This window comes from Quercus robur, chromosome 10 (genome assembly GCF_932294415.1).
Source record: "Quercus robur chromosome 10, dhQueRobu3.1, whole genome shotgun sequence".
Classification (NCBI taxonomy): Eukaryota; Viridiplantae; Streptophyta; class Magnoliopsida; order Fagales; family Fagaceae; genus Quercus; species Quercus robur.
The window spans coordinates 40,540,676-40,558,843 of NC_065543.1; the positions used below are offsets into that span (position 1 = coordinate 40,540,676).

Genomic DNA, 18,168 nt, shown 5'->3' on the forward strand with positions numbered 1-18,168 from the left:
CTGTTTTCAATTTCCTTCACAAATTGAGTTTTAAGAACAGTTTTTGTTTTTAGTCTATTTTGAGTTGCCAAACAAGTTTTTTTTGTCTCAAAACTAGAAAATTGTTTTTGAAAATATAAAATAAAAGGAAAAAATAGTTACCAAACATACCTTAAGTCTTTTAATGATTACTCCCACTTTTATCCACTATAGTTACAATTTTAAATGTGAAAAATGAAACAAACAAAACCTTAACTAATGAAGATTTAAATATATATATATATATATATAATAATGAAATTTTAATATAATTATACCCAAATCACACACACGTAAATTCATTTATCCATAATTACAAGTGTAAAATAAGGATAAAACTTTTGTATTTTTTTTTAGGTTTTTCAATTGAATTTAATCACATAATTGTATCGAAAAATGTTATAAAAACCATATTATTTTTATTAAGGAAAATGAAATTGGTGAACCTAAAGCTTTTTTTTTTTTGAGAATCTATACCTCTGTTTTAGGTGTAACAATATTTATCAGCCTTTTATTTATGGCATTAAGTTTTAATTTATTTCCAAAGGAAAACCTTAATGTTAGGTATACAGCATTGTCCATGTGCTCACAAAACTTACCAAGAATTTCCATGGGTTGACTGTTATTTCTTCAAAGATATCATAATGATGCAAGGAAAGTCGCAGACAATAATGGAGTTTTTTTTAAATCAAGCTGGACCACTACTTTTTAGCTTGTGCTTTTTTTTTTTTAACCTTTGTATACTTTCTCAGCCATTTGCACATTAAAGCTTTTTGGGTTTATTTGGCTTTAGGCCATAACAAACATTCAGTAATGGCATTGTAAAGTAGTTCACTACATTGTCTTATACTAAATGATACAAGCGTAATTTGTATGACCACGTTAGTGAAATGACCTACCAAGACCTTGGAAAATCTTTCTAAGTCAGATTTCTTTTTTAATTTTTATGAACTTTCTAAGTCAGAATTATGCTGATAATCACTATGCCTAATCTGTCTATTTCTTGGAATGGACAGCTTTAAAGCAAGCACTCAGAAAGAAGCAGGAAATTTCATCAATAGGTTGGATATCAAGGTCAGCGGACCTTTCGCATTGATTACCCAAACCTCTTTCGCATTGATTACCCAAACCTAAAAGTCCTCAATAAGTTTAACTTATATTATACTTACCCAATTGACTAAGAAAAGCAACACAGATATATATTAGGTAGGATTGTTACACTACATGTTACCAAGTATTCATTCTTGCTAAAATACTAGACCATTAAAATTTAAGGTTATGCAATGAGACACATGTAGCTTGTGACAGTGGAACACTAGCAAATTCAATTTATCTGGTTAACTATTTGCTTGAACAGTTGAACTCCTTGATTATTAAGTAGGGATTATCCCATTTCAGTGAAATATAAACTATAGCACTATGTTAGTGGAGGAAGGTCTTGTTGCACTATCCTATATGCGACTTTGGATATTGAGGTGCAGGTACAAGTTCCAAAGAATTCACAAAAATTTTGTTTTCCAATATTTTGGTTCTCTGAATTTGTCAATTGCCAACAAAATGCAAGATAATATTAACCTCAAAATCATCCAATTTTGTCGATCATACATTCATACTTAATTGGCAAAGATTCATGCCACAATTGGTGGCTATAATATGTTTGTTAGAGGGTCACAAATGTATGAGTGCCTTACTTTTAGTGAGTTTCTTGGATGTAAACCTTTCATGATTTTGTCAATTCATGGAATTTCTCAGTATAATCATAATTTTTTCCACTAGACCTTGACTCAAGAAAATATGCATGAGCTCATGTGTAGCCACACCATATAATGCTGTCACCTGTTTAGCAAAAAAAAAAATATAATACTGTCACCTTCCACTAGCATAGTGTGTTCCATTTTCTCTCACTGCCGACTAAACTATAATTTTCATGAATTTTGGTTTTCACATCTGTGGTTTACATTGAGAAAAGAAAAAGAGAGAGAAGGGAACAGAAGTTTGCAAAGATTGGTAATGCAGCGTTAAGCCCCCACCAATAATGTTGTGTTCCTATCACCTTTTTTGACTTTAGAAATATGGTTATTTGGCATGCCACAAAAAGTCTAGAAAAATCTTTAACCTACATGTATAAATTGAGTGCTAGCGTTATGAGAAACAACATTCATAGAAGTTGTCACTTGGAATACTTCCAAAGCAATGGCAAACACTTTCTCTCCTCTACTTGTACTCTTATTGGTGTTCTCTCAACTTATCAGCTTGAACGCTGTCCCAGTCACAAGTAAATCTCCAATAACTTTATTCTTGATGTTCATCATCATCATCATCATCATCATCATCATATTCTTTTCTCCTTCTTATGAAATGTTTTATTGTATTTGTAGGAATCGGAAACCTAATGCATGGGCATCAAGTTCATCTAGTTTCACAGAATACCCACATGGTAATAACAAAGTTGATGAAAGATAGTCCAAAATTTTACTCCATAATTTATGATATCTAAGAGCCAATCACTAATATTCCAACATACTAATTCATTTTTCTTATTTTCATACACAGCTAGCTACTGAGGAAAAATGGGATGAACAAACCTTTTCTGGAAGGATGGATTTTGAGCTGCATGATTACCCGGGATCAGGAGCCAATAACCGCCACACTCCAAAGCCACCAGTATAAGGGAAATGCTGTTGTGAATATTAGTTTTTCTAGGCGATAGGAGTGTTCTTCATTATATTATGTAGTGTTTGGGATAGCAGTAGTAAAGAATATGCTTCTTAATTACTCAATTAAGTAGATCAAGACTCAAGAGCCTTATTATCTTCTTGTTTTCTTGGGCGTGAGAAGCGACGAAGGAAAATTTGGATAGCAATAATGTATGACGAGAGAAAGAGATATGAATAACTAGAGTAGAATTCAGTTATGTTAATGTGATAGCCTTGAAGCAGGCAGATCTACTTAACTATCTGTATGAACTTGAATTTTAACTATTAGTTGCTAAAAAGCTTGATGCATAGCATACCAGTTGTTATATTATGGACCTTATGGTGAACTTCAGATCCAATTGTGTCTGTTTGTGTGTAGCATCTCACATACTCATAGCTCATCAAATAGAATGTGGATTGGTAAAGCAGGAACAAGCAGCTTTTCTCTATGTTGATATTTGAGGCAGCAGCTACAGATTCCAGGACCGTTGGTCTGTTCACAAAGCTCTTTAATTTATATCAGTAGTCAAACATTTTCCATCTATTGGTTTTTTCTTATTAACCTTTGTGGTATAATTGGAATATCTTTATCATTTTATTTTGGCTTGAAGATAAGGAAATAGAAAACAGAACAAAAGAGAAGCAGAAAAAGGTGACAACAAACTAAAACAAGAAAAGCCTTAAAGCTAAAATAAAGAAGAAATCAAAAAGAAAGATGAAAATTAATCCTTGTTTTAGTGTTCAAGTAATGAGGATGGGGATAAGGACACCCTTTTGTGCCTTTGTAGGGTGCAACAGCCTCAAGAAAACATTGGTTGTATCAGTTGTTGCAGTTCCTTGAATCAAGCTTGCAAGTCTTTTTACTAGTGTTTGCATATCTGTGAGGATAACAGCAATCTACCATGCTGTCATGGTTTAATTTTTCACCACTTTGGTATAAATCTGCTTGGCATCAGTATCCATGATAACTATTCTCAAGTACATGCTCTCCACCGCCTTTAAACCTCTCAAAGCTGTACCTTCAGCTGCTGACCTCAATTAGTTTGAATATAGAAAGCTTATTGTCACAAATACAATCCAGTCCAATAAAATTTACACAATCGGGGGTATTACACTTATCCCATCCCTAATTTGTCCACAACTATTTCTTGCACCACCTCTTCCAACTGCCTTGCACTTAGCAGCATAAGCTTCATTCCAGTTTGACTGTGGTAATTTTGTGGAGGAGCTTTCCTTACTTTTGCTGCATAAAATGCTCAAAAGCAGCTCTTGAAGCCCTTACTTTTTCCTTCAAAAGATCCTAATTGTGATTATTTTAAGTAATCTTCATTCTTGGCTTGCAAGTTATCTAGAAAGTAAAAGTCAAATGTGTAGTGTAAGATCTGCCTCAAAAAGCCTTTGCTGCATAGCCTGAGAAATTTTTAAGGCACCAGCATTAAAAGAGGTTTACTAACCTTCCTCACCCTGTAATTTACTCAAGTGCTATACCTAAAAATGGTTGGTCCTGTCGCAGAAAAGTTTCATCCTCTATTCTTTCTGCAAACATTTTGCAAGGATGCAGAAGATGACTCTCCTCTTGAACATGTTTTCTGAAAGAATCATTAATTTGGTGTCAGTCCTCTATATGAAATGGTTTTAGACAAATGGAAAATACTTTTCGAAATCTGATCTAAATTGGAGCAAGAAGGGCAGGGTGAATACTGAGTTGCTAACATTGATTCACTACTGCTCCTTACAGCTTCAGAAATTATGAATCCTCACTGATAGGCATCTTAAAGCCATGTGGTACTCATGAACTATGTTTTGAGTTTGATTCACTTTTTGATATCAGTTTCTTGACTTTCTTCTATATTTCAGTATGTCTGATCTAATGAAATTCCATAAGAAACTTGTGCTTTTTCATCCTTCTGCTTTTCATTTCTCTTGAGGTGCATTTACTCTCATTTCAACAATAATAAATTGCATGTAGTATTATATGATATAGTTTGTAAAAATGAGATACGTATCTTCATTTGACTTAGGATGCTGAAGATTTCTTCCAACTTCACGACCTCGCAGCAAAAACCACCCACAATTATAGTAGTATAGATAAATAAATAAAATCAATATTAATAAAGAACATAAACAAACTGTTTACGTGAAGGACAACTCAACTGCCTTTTGGACCACCAAATTGGTTCCCTTTTTAACCCTTCTTTGGTGAAAAAGAGAGGAGAAATAAATTGCAGAAAATTCTTTTGATGGGTTGTTGCTGGACAACAAAGTTCTTAGAAAGTCTATTAGTAACAAATCCACATTCTTTAAAGAAGTAGGTTAGGTAGACCACTTAAAGTTCATTGTATAAAAAAATCTCAAAGCATTTGTGCAATTGCTTGTGTTAAGTGGAGAAAGTGGATTGTAGAAGTGGTAGACACCCACTTTCTTACCACTTCCCCATCTGCCGGGGGCCTTTTTGAACTTCACCCTGAAAATGGAGAATAACTTGTTGGTCACTATGGCATTTGAAGGTGCAGATGTACCACAGGAATGGACCACAAAGTAAAGATGGAAACATAAAATCTCATTAAATTATGAAAATGTAACTTACTTAGAAAAGAAGTAGTAGTCCAGAGCATGGTGTATAAACAAATCATATCAAGAGCAGAGGTGTGAAGAAACTTCATGCACATCAGGACAGATGGGAAAAAGGCAGTAGCAGCTAGCAAAAAATCTTCTAACAACTGGATGATGATTTGGCATTTTGGACTTTTCTTTTTGCAAATAAAAAAATGATCATCTGTTTAAAGCATATTTATTACCATAAAATAGACTAAAGTTTGATTTGGTACTTGAAATGTTTTCTTCTCTATCATAAACTGATGTTAGATTGGTTTTCATGTATGTTGAAGGCATTTTTACATATTAAGTAAGAAAAATTTCTAAGCCAATGAAGTATGAACTTGTAGAAGTTTTTGCTTGTGGAAAATAATTTCAACAAAACTGCTTGCTTTTTTTGGAGGTTGGGGCAGTTTTTCCAATTTAAAGAGGATAGGAGTTCTATTAAGAATCAAAGAAAATTGGCAGAAGAACAACATGCATTTGTGCTCATAGATTACATAAACAATCCTTAAGTCAACTCTGCAATGTTAAACAAACAATACTCAACTCTTTGGTCTATTCTTCCATTAGAGTGTAAAAAGCATCATGCCATCCTTTAATTTACTGCATGCTAATGGCGTGTGTGATATGGAAAGGCTGAAAGATCGTATAATTAAGGAGACTTGGAGTCTTTATTTATAATTGGCATCTTTAACTACTTTTTCTCTTTGAGATAGTGCAGCTCCTAAGTTGTTGTTCTCTTAACTTTTAGCAATTTTATCTTCTAGTACTGACTTTTGTACAAAAGGAAATCATATTGAATGGCTTGACAATTTCAACTAAAATTAAAATATAATTCACCAAGAATAGTTAATTAAAAGTGCATGAAAATAACTTAACGGAAGTTTCACAACAATTTCTCATAGCTAAAGTATAATGATTAAGCTTTTCTTTCCTGCTTCTCATTGTCAAACAACATCATTGCATTGGAGAGTCTTATCTTCTGGTGTCTAATGTAAAGAGTCCTATCCTAGGATAGCTTTCTTTTATGGTGTCCAAGTTAGGTTCAAAGGCTACCACACTATGAACAGAGTATAAAATAAGTAATCAATTTAAAAAATTCTGAATTTTTCACAGAAACAGATTTTCACACTGGATATATACCAACCATGCGTAATCTGTACTCATGCTTGCTTAAAACCTTACACAAAATCATAACCTTGGTCTTGATATTTTGGAACTGAGTGAGATTCAGTGTGAGCTGTTAAATGTTTCTGATGGAATAAAGTTTTATATGCCACATTTAAAGTTGAGTCATAATTCAGGCCTGACCATACTTCACCCTGGTAGTATGCTTAATTGGAGTATCCTTTCCATTGTGATGTAGCTTTTCGGTTTGTTAGTGCAAGGTACTGTGGCTTCTCAAATGTGGACAGATTTATTAAAATGAAATCTCCAAGGTAACATCCTCTCAGAAAATCTCTCTCTCTAAATATATATGTGTCAATACATATATATAATGACATATGCATACCAAGATAGGAGATAGAATTCACCTGCCAGGATTGGGGATAGTCTTCAGGATTTACTAGTCATTGACACATCCAATTTAGTTGTGCAGTAGTTCATATAGTTGCATTAGCTCTAAAGTTCAAACATGTATTTGATTAACTTGGCTTCTAAAGATCAAGTCAGATCTTAGGTGGCACTATGTAATTGAATCCATTATAGGGAAATTGGTTGGTTTTAAGTTTTAGTTTCCTAATGCATAAACCAGAAACATGTTCTATGACCCCAAAAGTAGAAAACCAACAGCTATAATTGACGATGTGACAATCACCTTAGTATAATGAAGTACTGTAATGTTGCTATACAGGCATAATTCCATGTGAGGAAAATTTGGAATAGGGAAAACAAAGCTGAGCAAGTGAGCGGTAACTCATATGCATGCTACTCCTTGCAATTCAACATACTGTATTCCATATTTTTCACATTTCAAGTCCTAGAAGAAAATGAAATACATAGAGATCATCACCACCTCTTCAAAGCCAAAAATACAATTGTATTAGAAGGGTAAGGCTATCGCTCGTTGCATATATAATGCTCATGATTATGTTCTAGTGTTAATGTTGTCTCTTATTCATGTAATGCTAAAAGGGATCTGCAGGAAATCCAAAATAAAGAAACAGCTTTCGTTCTGTCTGATGATGCAAATCTAAGGCCTAACTAGACTTCTATACTTGTTCAGGAATCAATGTAGGCACTTGCTCAATTTGGAAAGGCTAAAAAGGCTAAGAGTACACATGCCTATGTCTATGGGAGTGAGCTGCTAATAATCCATTATCTAAGAAACTAGGGTTACAATAGTGTTTCTATATAGCATAACCCTGCTCATGCAAGTTCCCAAAATACCCCTACCGCAGGGGGTGTTGACCCGTGCACCCCCAACTCTAATTAAACACTCCCATAAGACCCTTTGGTCAGTGGTCCAGAAACAAAAATGAGCCAACTCCAAGAGTCCAACACATGCTATTTAGCATCATGTTCATGTAAATAAAATCTATTCTAAAATCTTCATCAAAGTCTAAATTCATCGTCTCAAATATTGTGAATGAAATTGTAAAATTGTGTGTCACTAGACTTTTATTGTTAAAATATTTGTCTTGGAGGTCAATGAAAGACTACTAAAAAAATTGAAGGAAATTATTATAGAGATGAGAAAGTAAACACAATAGGATTACATGATTCAGCTTGACAGCCTATGTGCAATACAGAGAACCCTAGTAGAGTATATTTAGATGCTACGAGATCTAGGGTTAGATGTAGACGTAGTTTACACTAAATTGGGCCAGTCATAAAGGTTCAAAGGGACACGAATCCTTGAGTGTAGTGGAACAACCACTATAATTCCATTAATATGTCTCCATACCAATGGAAGCAATCCACGCCAGAAAGGCTCATTACAAAAAGTAGGAAAAGTAGTATGAGGAAGCAAAGTGGCACCCCATTTCAGCTATTAAGGTAGCTAGCTAGTGTTTGAATCAGGACTTTGTCAAAGAAGCTTCAATTGAATTGCCATGCCATTACTACCCAATTGAGATTCATCGGCTAACAATTGATAGACGTCAAATCCAGGAAAATGGAGCTATTTGGCAATTCAATGGAAACTCCTGCACGTGAGTCCACCAAGCGAGTTAGGCTCTGTAGCTTAACAAAATTGATCTTGTTACTTAGTACAAAGCTATGGTTCTAAGAAGTTTTGTGTTGCAGGACAAAACAAAAACTGATGCAAAGTCGAAATTTAAAAACAAGAAAAACTTAGAAGTCAGCATCTAGTGTTGCTTGAAGTCATCATTAATGTGTATTTAGATGTAGTTTTTTTGCTGGAAGCTTATGAATAAAAATGTTTTATTCTCACTATGATAGAGATTGTTTCACTTTATACTCCACTAATCATACTATATTATATGTAGCTTTCTTTTTCCCTCTATAAAGTAACAAAAATTTAAATTTTAAAATAAATAAATTTGAACACATCACATTGTAGTTGGTGGAGCATAAAGGGTTGGACAAAAGATTTTTATTTGAATTATTTGCTTATTCGTTAAAAGTTGGTTAAAGTATATTTATACCTTACTTTATCTAAAAAGTTATACATAAATAAATAAGTTAAATAGCTAAGAGAAAAAGTTGCGACCTTAAGCAAATAGAAAATTTAGGAGAAGATAATACTAGACTATTAAAAACTTTCAAAGAGAAATTTTATTCATCATTGACATGTTAATTAGTATTTTATTATATGTTTATATAAAATAAGAAATAAAACATTAATTCTAACTGACTTAGGAAATTTCTATTTCATTGCACAGACGCTGTTTAACTCTAGGAATTTAAATAAATACTAATAACATAATTAACTAAAAATACCTAAAATAAAGTCTAATGACCAATAAAAATATTATTGGCTTCTAAAATTAAGCAAAACTAAATTAAAATGGAATTGTAGTAGCACTTCTTGCATCACTTGATTCACTTCCATAGTTGGAGAAATTTTGACCTCGGAGTTTAAAGTATTGAAAGATACTAAACTCCAACACGTGATATTTGCTTCAACTTTTGAGTAACATTTGGCAGCACTAAGAACAAAAAGTTCTTGCATACCACCTCCTTATTAAATTCGTCTAGAATTGTTTAAAATCAATAGGTGGAAACTGTGATCACCCTAACTCAGGCTCCATTGATTTTTATAGAGGTCTTCAATGATGGATAGTTGTGAAGCATGCTGAGTTTCTAAGTGAGAGCCCATTTGACACATGGGTCAGAGTACATCGCAAACCATGTGGGCTAAGGCAAAGAGGAGGAGTCACCACTTGGTTTTAAAGGAGTTGCAAACTAGTTTGAATTTTATTTGCTAATGTACTAGTAAATTTTTTAGTTTGGAACTAAGGTGCAGGATTTGAAATGTGTTAAGCACCCAAATCCACCCAATCACATGACTAGCCTTAGCTTGTATTTTTGGGTCATAATTAAGAACCCTAACTTAATCACATATTAATTACTAAGGAAACTCTAACCTAATCACTCGGATTTTGTTGACAATTTGCATTACAATCCTGTCTATAGAAAAAAGTTTTCAAGATTAGACTAATAAAATCCTACTTCACTTTGATTTTATTACAAGAAGATTAAATGAATTATTATATTATGATCATTATGAAAGAAAGAAATAAAGATTATTTAATTGATATTTAACTATAGAAAAATGCCCAACTAAAGTGTTACACTTCAATTTATAAAATTAGGTGAAACATGACTATTATTATCCCCATGGGATACTTAGGTGGTTGACTCATTGGTCTGGAGCGGGAAGTAAACTCGGAGATACCAAGTTCAATTCACTACACTATTGGTTCATGGAGTTTCTAAGATGATTCATGTGAGTGTACATATATATATATATATATATATATATCCGTATGAAATACAAGTCAAATATGACTACTAGCTAGTCTACGGTATCCATATTTTGTAGGATTGGATTAGGGACTTGACCAAAAATATATATAGATATCTTAAGGATTATAGATTATAATGCCATTAGTGAATGTGATCATTCTTCCTTATGCAAAGCGGTTTTAAAAAAAGTGCATGTAATTGAATACACAAACCATAACATTAATTACTTTATTTCATGACCAACTCTTGGAAACTACAAAGAAAATTATTCCATATAGATATTGGAACAACAATAATAGCATTTGCTGAACAGAAACAATTTCTTAATTAGATTATATACTATCCCTCTGGGGATGGGGCAATAGCAGAGGTTGGGGAATGAGCATGAGCAGACTTTGGGGAATGAGTATGAGCAGACTTTGGGGAAGGAGCAATAGCTGCAGGTGCTGGGGAGGGTGCGCCACCATCCATTAATCCAAGTTTCTTGATGAGCTCTTTAGCAACTAACTCATTGGCACTATCTGTTGGGTGATACTCATCCCAAAACACATACTTGCTTCTATCTTTGCACAATGTTGATGCAGGAACACATGTGAGAGCTGGTCGAATATTGTAAAAGGAGCAACATGGATCTTTTGAGTTATTGAATCCTGCAAGCATCAAATTCATTGCAATGTTTAATATGCATAGATACTAAAAAAATAAAAAATAAAAACCAAGCTCAAAGGAAGTGCGTGAAAATAAGTTTAAATGTTTCAATGTCAATATAACTACGTACCATATTTTTGTGGATTGGTAATCAAGTCATTGACAACATCATAATTATCTCCAAATCTGTAAGTTGCATTAGGAAGTGTTTTGGTTAAACTATCTAAAACCTTGCTTGATCCTTGATTGAAGCTGAGAGCCAGTTTGTTTGCTCTTTCCTGACAATTCCCAGTTGAACTGAGGACCCTTTGGAGTGGAATGCAACCCATTGGACCTAGCCCAAAAACCATCAGCTGTCGAGCTCCTAAGCCATGCAAAATCTATACCCAAAAAAAAAAAACAATCCAGCTAAATATAAATTTAAAGGAAGAAAGAGAAGAAGAAGATTGACAATTTTTAGTTAATTAATTAACCTTAAGTTGTGCTTTGAGTGTCTCCATTAAATACTCAATGAAAGTCTGGTCATTGTAAGTGTACGAATCCGAGTAAACTGGCATCAAGTAGTTGTTGATGAAATCATTGCTCCCTAAGGCAACCACATATCTAGATTCTTGGAAGAACTTGTCTGCTGCCGCCTTTCCAATTTTGGCTTGAATCAGTTCAACTGTCCCCTGAAAAAGCTCAATTTGCTTATAAAGAGAGAACCTTTGTATCTGCAAGACACCAAAAAATTTCAGTCTAGCTTGGACCATATTTTGTTGTTCACGAGATAAGAGGGATAACACAACTACACAAGGAGTATGAATTGTTAATGGTTACAACTTACAAATAGGCTGCCAGTTTCATTCAGAATCCCACCACCTCCTGAGGCATAATTGACTCCATTTTGCAATATTATGTCTTCTGTTAAAGATGGATCCAGAAAGGCTGGTGGCCTTGTGAGGCCAGTGATATCACCTGATCAATATGCACAAGTTAGTGTTATTTGCATATCAAGTTTTTCTAGCATAGTGATACAAAACAAGATCATCTCCATTTCACAGTCAAGATTTCAATTCTTGAATCTAACTGGATACAAACTATCATGTCATTTAAAATTTTAAATGGCGTAGTGCTAGATGCATATACATTTAAATTTGTAATATCTAATTTGCACCATAAAATGGATCTATCACAAAAGTTGAGACTGCATGTGCATAAAGTAGGTACCTATTATATCAGCCACTGTGCGTCCATTACTGAACCTCCCATTAGGCAATCCATTGCCAAAATCAATACCGTACCATGGCAAGCTTGCCTGAGCCAAGCTCCTGCTTAGGTACTTGTTGTTTCCAACGTCTGAGAGGGAGTCTCCAAATATGAACTGCACTGTCTTGCAATTGCATCCATCAATGGCAATTCCTAGGACAGTCACAAATATTGTTAGTACCCCCAAGAAGTTCATGTTTGATAAATTGCAGCTATTTTCTCAATGCCTAGCTCCAAGTTATGTTTTAGTGAAATGGGGTTTTAGGATACGAATTAAGAACATTTGGGTTGGGGTTTTAAACATATGGAGAAGTGTAAAATCCTAGTAGAGAAGCAACGTAACAAAGAGGATGTGTTTGATAAACCAACCATGGGTGATTCTAACCTACTTCAACTACCATGATTTTGTTGCAACGATATGAGTCCAAAAAGCCCAAAAACAATATAAAATTTTGTACAAATATTATACGTTAGATTCTTAATTAGAGGAATACCATAATGTTTCGTGTGGTTAAGGAGCGCGTGGGAATGAAAATTATAAAATATACACATGGAATAAAAGTGGGTGAGGCTCAGATTTTCAATATTTGCGTGGTCTAATGTTTGATTTTGTGAGTTCACCTACTATAGGAGATTACTTAAATGTTGTGCATGAAGAATTTAGAGGCGTATTGTTTTCACAATGTTGGGGGCAACCATATATGTTGTAACAATTGTAAAACAATTATATTGTTTAATTTGTTGGACATTCTCGGTTTGTATAGGTAAGGAAATTTTGTACCCATTCTTTGCAGCTTGCTTTTGTGGTTTAAATATCGGTAAGCTGTGTAATTGAAGAATTCACAACCATGTGAGGTACCTGATATTGTAAATAGGCCTAGACTTGTTCTAGTGAAGGACCATTTGGTTGGCGATTTGCATGAAAAACAAACTTTCCAGAACATGTTTTAATAAAATGAGTTTGGGAAACTTGTTATTTGCAATCTTCCAGAAATTTTTAACTTATATTTAAAGCCAAAAAATAAAATATTGCAAATTGTAAGATAAACCAGTCAACTTGAAAACCTTCTAGTCTTCTGCTAGTCTTTTACTTTTACTTTGTTTAATAAGAGAAAACAAACTAGTTCTCACATTCTACAAGTCCATTGGGCTTGAGGTGATTAAAGTTCGAGGAAGAGGAAATTGTTATGAACGATTAGCAGGCTTTTGCTATTGATGTGGTCAAATGGGCCACAACAAAAAGGAATGCCCAGAACTGCCATAACATCGTTATGTGTATCAAATGAGATGCGTAAGCAAAAACCACAAGCGGCCCAACAGAGATGGGCACCGAAATAAAGAAGCACTTACAAAGGTGATTATAAGGATCCTATCACCTTAGTTTCGGCTGGAAGAATTTGAGAATTTAAAAGGAAATGGAGGGAGGTCAAAGGCATGAAACGAAAGAGATGGGCCCATCGAAATTGGTTAATTGATTAGAGAGATTGAAACCATGGAATATTCTCTTCCCAGCGATGGGCCCATGGAAAATGATTCTTTTCAATCCGGTCATTCTGCCTACCAATTTTTGCTCATTAAAAAAAAAAAAAAAAAAAAAAGCCTAAAATATATAACTCAGCATCTATATTTTATTAGAATTCATTTCAATTATCTAAATTTATTTTCATTTATTTTAGTTATTTAAATTTAAAGTTTATTCAATTAAGGAATCTTCATCAACTTCTATTAAATATTACAATTAATTGTCTAGATTTTGAATTTTTTTCTTCAAATTAATATTATTTTTTAAGTCCAATTAATGATTGAAAAACCTTTTCTATAATTTTTTTTTTTTAAGTTTAACAGAATTAAACAAAAATACCTTAATTGAATAAACTTGAAATTTAGAGAATTGAAATGAACGGAAAAAAAATTAAATTAAATTAAATTAGAGCACATAAATAAATTTGTGAAACTTAGAGCATTGGCATTAGGTGTGCCAAATGCTAAATTTTTAGCATTTGGCACAACAAACACCAAAAAACCTTCCACATTAGATATTCTAAATGCTAAAAAAATTGGCTTTTATGAACAGTACAATTCTAAATTTGGAACTGTACAGATGGAAATTGTAAAAAAAAATTGGGTTATTTTATTCTCTCTCTCTCTCTCTCTCTCTCTCTCTCTCTCTCTCTCTCTCTCTCTCTCTCTCTCTCTCCAGTCTGATTTTCTCTCAGCCTTTCTTGCTCTCTAATTCTCACTCACAACCTCTCCTCGCTTCCTTTCTCACTCACTCACAACCTCTCTTCCTCTCTCTAGATGTGGATTGGTGGGTTATAGTAAGGTGGATCAATGAGTTGTGTCAAGGTGGATTAGTGGTGGGGGAACCTAGCCACTGAGTCAACAAAACGCATAAACTCAGCTATAATATCTTCATTTCAGTTGATTTTTGGTGGTGGTTGGTGAGCTGTTGGTGGCGGGACTAGGTTGTGGGTCTGTTCAAATTTGATTTTATGGGTTGTGGGTGGTGGCTATGGCTTGTCTATGGTAGTTCTGGCAATGGCAATGGCTCAAGTATGGTGATTGGTGATCTTTGTGTCTAATTAATTGCATGTGTTTAAAGGCTATTGTGGTGGTGGTTACAGTGTTTGATTTATTTATTTTTTTAAAATACAAGATAGAAATTTTACTTTAATCTAATCTAAGTGTATATGTCTATTCATGTTTGATTTATGGGTTGTGTTTGATGTTTATATTATTTTAATGGTTTGATAATATTATATTAATTTGTTGAATGTTAAAATAGAATATATGATGTAGAGTGTATTGTAAAATGGTATAGTAAAATAAATAAAATATATTTTGATATATTAAAATGACATTTAGTATAGCACAACTCGAATGCTCATAGAGAATAAATTTTGCACCCATACATATTTTCCTACACTTTTTTTACTTACACATATATTTCTATAAAATTTAAATCACATTACTAGAAATTTCTCTATAATTACCCTTCAAAAACAATATTGTTTAGTCAAAGAAAAGGATGCAAATCTAGATATTTGACAAACATATACGTATGTTAAATGTAGAGTAGATGGTGGTTGGGGTGGTAGTGAAAGTGGTGGTGAGTAAATGGCTGATAATGAATTAAAAACCATGCCAAACCGCTCAATTAAGTTTTGATTTGTACATCATTGGGCAGAACTTTGATAAACATGGTTGTCAACTCATCAGATTCATGGGTCCCTCTTGTGCGTAAGTCATTGTGAGAATAGTACCACAAACACAAATGTTTGAAAGTTGAAACTCTAAAAAATGACGTGTGGAAATCTCATTGGTAGCATGTGGGATACCCAGAGGACCCCTACTAAAATCCAAACCAAAACAAACGTGGCTTAAACTCATCCACCTTATTATAAACTCGACCACTTTATTTATAAACGAAAAAACCGTAACACCAAAACCAAAAGAGACCCGAAAAAATCTATCCCATTATCCACATCCAATCCCAACCGTCCATTCCCAATATCCAACGTCCCACATTTCCTTATATCCCAAACCATATCCACCATCAAAAAACAAAAGTCACACACACTGTCCTAAACTTTTATTACTGACTTTCAGTCCTAAACTCAAACTCTCACAGCTCCCTAGTTCAGCTCCAACCAAAAATGGCTTCCATTGCTCTCAAATCCTTTGTGGGACTCCGCCAACAAGTCTCAACAGAGAAACCCCATTACTTCTTCACTTCCCAATCCCAAACACGACCACCCAGAAAGCTCAAACTCCAAGTCTTGGCCTCCAAATCAAGCCCCAGACTCACCAACCGTAACCTCAGAGTGGCAGTGATCGGTGGTGGCCCAGCTGGTGGCGCAGCCGCTGAGACTCTAGCCAAAGGTGGCATAGAGACTTACCTCATAGAGCGCAAAATGGACAACTGCAAACCCTGCGGTGGAGCTATCCCACTCTGCATGGTGGGTGAGTTTGATTTACCATTGGACATCATTGACCGCCGTGTCACCAAGATGAAGATGATCTCTCCCTCAAACGTGGCTGTGGATATTGGGCAGACACTGAAGCCCCATGAGTACATTGGCATGGTGAGGCGTGAGGTTTTGGACGCGTACTTGAGGGAAAGAGCTAAGGATAATGGTGCTGAGGTTATCAATGGGCTGTTTTTGAAGATGGATGTGCCTAAAGATGGGGTTTCACCTTATGTGTTGCATTATAATGGGTTCGATGGGAAGGTTGGTGGGGTTGGGGAGAAGAGGACTTTGGAGGTGGATGCTGTGATTGGTGCTGATGGGGCCAATTCTCGTGTCGCTAAGGCCATTGATGCTGGTGATTATGACTACGCCATTGCGTTTCAGGTAAATTAATGTTTAGTTTACATAATTCAGGTTTGTAATGTTACTATTATGTGCTTGGTATAATATACTTTATTACATGATTGTGGCCCCAGCTTCAATATATTATTACTTCTAGTAATTGAATATTGTTTAAAATACTTATAACATGTGCATCGTCGTTATGAGTTTATAGATATGTTTTTGATGCCAAAACATATCAAATTTGGGATGTATCAATTAAATTTTGTTCGGTTTTAGCCAGGTTCAGAAGCTACTCAAATAGTAGATGACAGTATCAATTACACCTAAACAAATTTATGAGTGAAACATTTTTAATTGGAAAGTAGACATACAGGTTTCAAAAGGAACTCAAAATTTGACCCGATTTTTAGGAATGGACACAAATTTGACCCAATTTTCAGAAATGGAATTGTTGCTTACTAAACAAATACTTACATTGTAATACTTCCCTGATTTCAAGATTTGTCTCTCTGATTGCAGGAGAGAATCAAAATCCCTGATGATAAAATGGCATATTATGAGGACCTTGCTGAGATGTATGTTGGAGATGATGTCTCACCCGACTTCTATGGTTGGGTCTTCCCCAAGTGTGATCACGTGGCTGTTGGCACTGGCACAGTGACCCACAAAGGAGACATCAAGAAGTTCCAACTAGCAACCAGGAAAAGAGCCAAGGACAAGATTTTGGGTGGTAAAATTATCCGAGTTGAGGCACACCCAATTCCAGAACACCCCCGGCCACGTAGATTGCTGGGAAGAGTAGCATTGGTTGGAGATGCAGCAGGGTATGTGACCAAATGCTCGGGTGAAGGTATCTATTTTGCAGCAAAGAGTGGGAGGATGTGTGCTGAGGCAATTGTTGAAGGGTCAGAGAATGGGAAGAGGATGGTAGATGAGAGGGATTTGAGGAAGTACTTGGAGAAGTGGGACAAGACTTACTGGCCAACTTACAAGGTCTTGGATGTGTTGCAAAAGGTGTTCTATAGGTCAAACCCGGCTAGGGAAGCGTTTGTTGAGATGTGCGCGGATGAGTATGTGCAGAAGATGACCTTTGATAGCTACTTGTACAAAACAGTGGCACCTGGGAATCCTTTGCAGGACTTGAAGTTGGCTGTGAACACAATTGGGAGCTTGGTGAGGGCTAATGCACTTAAGAAGGAGATGGACAAGCTTAGTGTATGAGAGAGCATTTTTAGTTGTATGTATTTAATTCTTTCGTACTTCTGAATGAGAGCAAGTTCTTTGCCGCTATCCAGGATAGTAAGCTGCATTCCATGTTTAACTTCAGAGATGTTTCATTAATTATGTAGTAATAGTCCTATCAAAAAAAAAAAAAAATTTATGTAGTAATAGTGACAGAAAGTGCATCAATGTAATGCCCTTTGTGTTCTATAGACTTATAGCCTATAGGCAACATGAATATTATGAATGCCAGTGAATTGCAAGTGCCTGTTACCTTATTGTATCTATGCTTTTCTTTAGCTCTTATGTATATCCGAAAAGCATGCTGTTGCTGGCTGGCAGTGGCAGCTCTCTGTTTTAGTAAAGAGGGCAGCATGATATGTCGATTGGCAGCTCTGTTTTGATAAACAGGGCCTGTTTGTTAGTTTTTGTCATAGATAAGGTGTCTATGTTATGCTTCTGTTTTGTTAATTCTTTTTCAATAGTTG

General features: G+C 34.8%; 3 protein-coding genes across 3 annotated transcripts; 2 read left to right on the top strand and 1 right to left on the bottom strand.

Annotated features, from left to right (window-relative positions):
* The first annotated feature begins 2,126 nt into the window (after positions 1-2,126).
* LOC126703111 (uncharacterized) lies at positions 2,127-3,040 on the top strand. The gene is made up of 3 exons (XM_050402029.1): positions 2,127-2,293; positions 2,397-2,455; positions 2,572-3,040. The coding sequence occupies exons 1-3, from the start codon at positions 2,212-2,214 to the stop codon at positions 2,686-2,688; spliced, it is 258 nt and encodes an 85-aa protein (XP_050257986.1). The 5' UTR covers positions 2,127-2,211; the 3' UTR covers positions 2,689-3,040.
* Positions 3,041-10,445: 7,405 nt separating this feature from the next.
* LOC126702778 (GDSL esterase/lipase At1g74460) lies at positions 10,446-12,419 on the bottom strand. The gene is made up of 5 exons (XM_050401628.1): positions 12,105-12,419; positions 11,722-11,852; positions 11,369-11,608; positions 11,026-11,275; positions 10,446-10,897 (listed from the first exon to the last, which is right to left on the bottom strand). The coding sequence occupies exons 1-5, from the start codon at positions 12,337-12,339 to the stop codon at positions 10,587-10,589; spliced, it is 1,167 nt and encodes a 388-aa protein (XP_050257585.1). The 5' UTR covers positions 12,340-12,419; the 3' UTR covers positions 10,446-10,586.
* Positions 12,420-15,596: 3,177 nt separating this feature from the next.
* On the top strand, positions 15,597-17,963 carry LOC126701754 (geranylgeranyl diphosphate reductase, chloroplastic). Its single transcript, XM_050400102.1, has 2 exons — positions 15,597-16,498; positions 16,979-17,963. The coding sequence occupies exons 1-2, from the start codon at positions 15,800-15,802 to the stop codon at positions 17,678-17,680; spliced, it is 1,401 nt and encodes a 466-aa protein (XP_050256059.1). The 5' UTR covers positions 15,597-15,799; the 3' UTR covers positions 17,681-17,963.
* The last annotated feature ends 205 nt before the right edge of the window (positions 17,964-18,168 follow it).

Excerpts from the sequence above, each read along its gene's own strand:
- LOC126702778 (XM_050401628.1), bottom strand. The coding sequence starts at position 12,339 with ATGAACTTCTTGGGGGTACTAACAATATTTGTGACTGTCCTAGGAATT. Across the intron at positions 11,609-11,721 it reads ATGAAACTGGCAGCCTATTT|ATACAAAGGTTCTCTCTTTA; the intron begins GTAAGTTGTAAC and ends GGTGTCTTGCAG. Across the intron at positions 11,276-11,368 it reads CACTCAAAGCACAACTTAAG|ATTTTGCATGGCTTAGGAGC; the intron begins GTTAATTAATTA and ends TTTTGGGTATAG.
- LOC126703111 (XM_050402029.1), top strand. The coding sequence starts at position 2,212 with ATGGCAAACACTTTCTCTCCTCTACTTGTACTCTTATTGGTGTTCTCT. Across the intron at positions 2,294-2,396 it reads GAACGCTGTCCCAGTCACAA|GAATCGGAAACCTAATGCAT; the intron begins GTAAATCTCCAA and ends TTGTATTTGTAG. Across the intron at positions 2,456-2,571 it reads TTTCACAGAATACCCACATG|CTAGCTACTGAGGAAAAATG; the intron begins GTAATAACAAAG and ends TTTCATACACAG.
- LOC126701754 (XM_050400102.1), top strand. The coding sequence starts at position 15,800 with ATGGCTTCCATTGCTCTCAAATCCTTTGTGGGACTCCGCCAACAAGTC. Across the intron at positions 16,499-16,978 it reads ACTACGCCATTGCGTTTCAG|GAGAGAATCAAAATCCCTGA; the intron begins GTAAATTAATGT and ends CTCTGATTGCAG.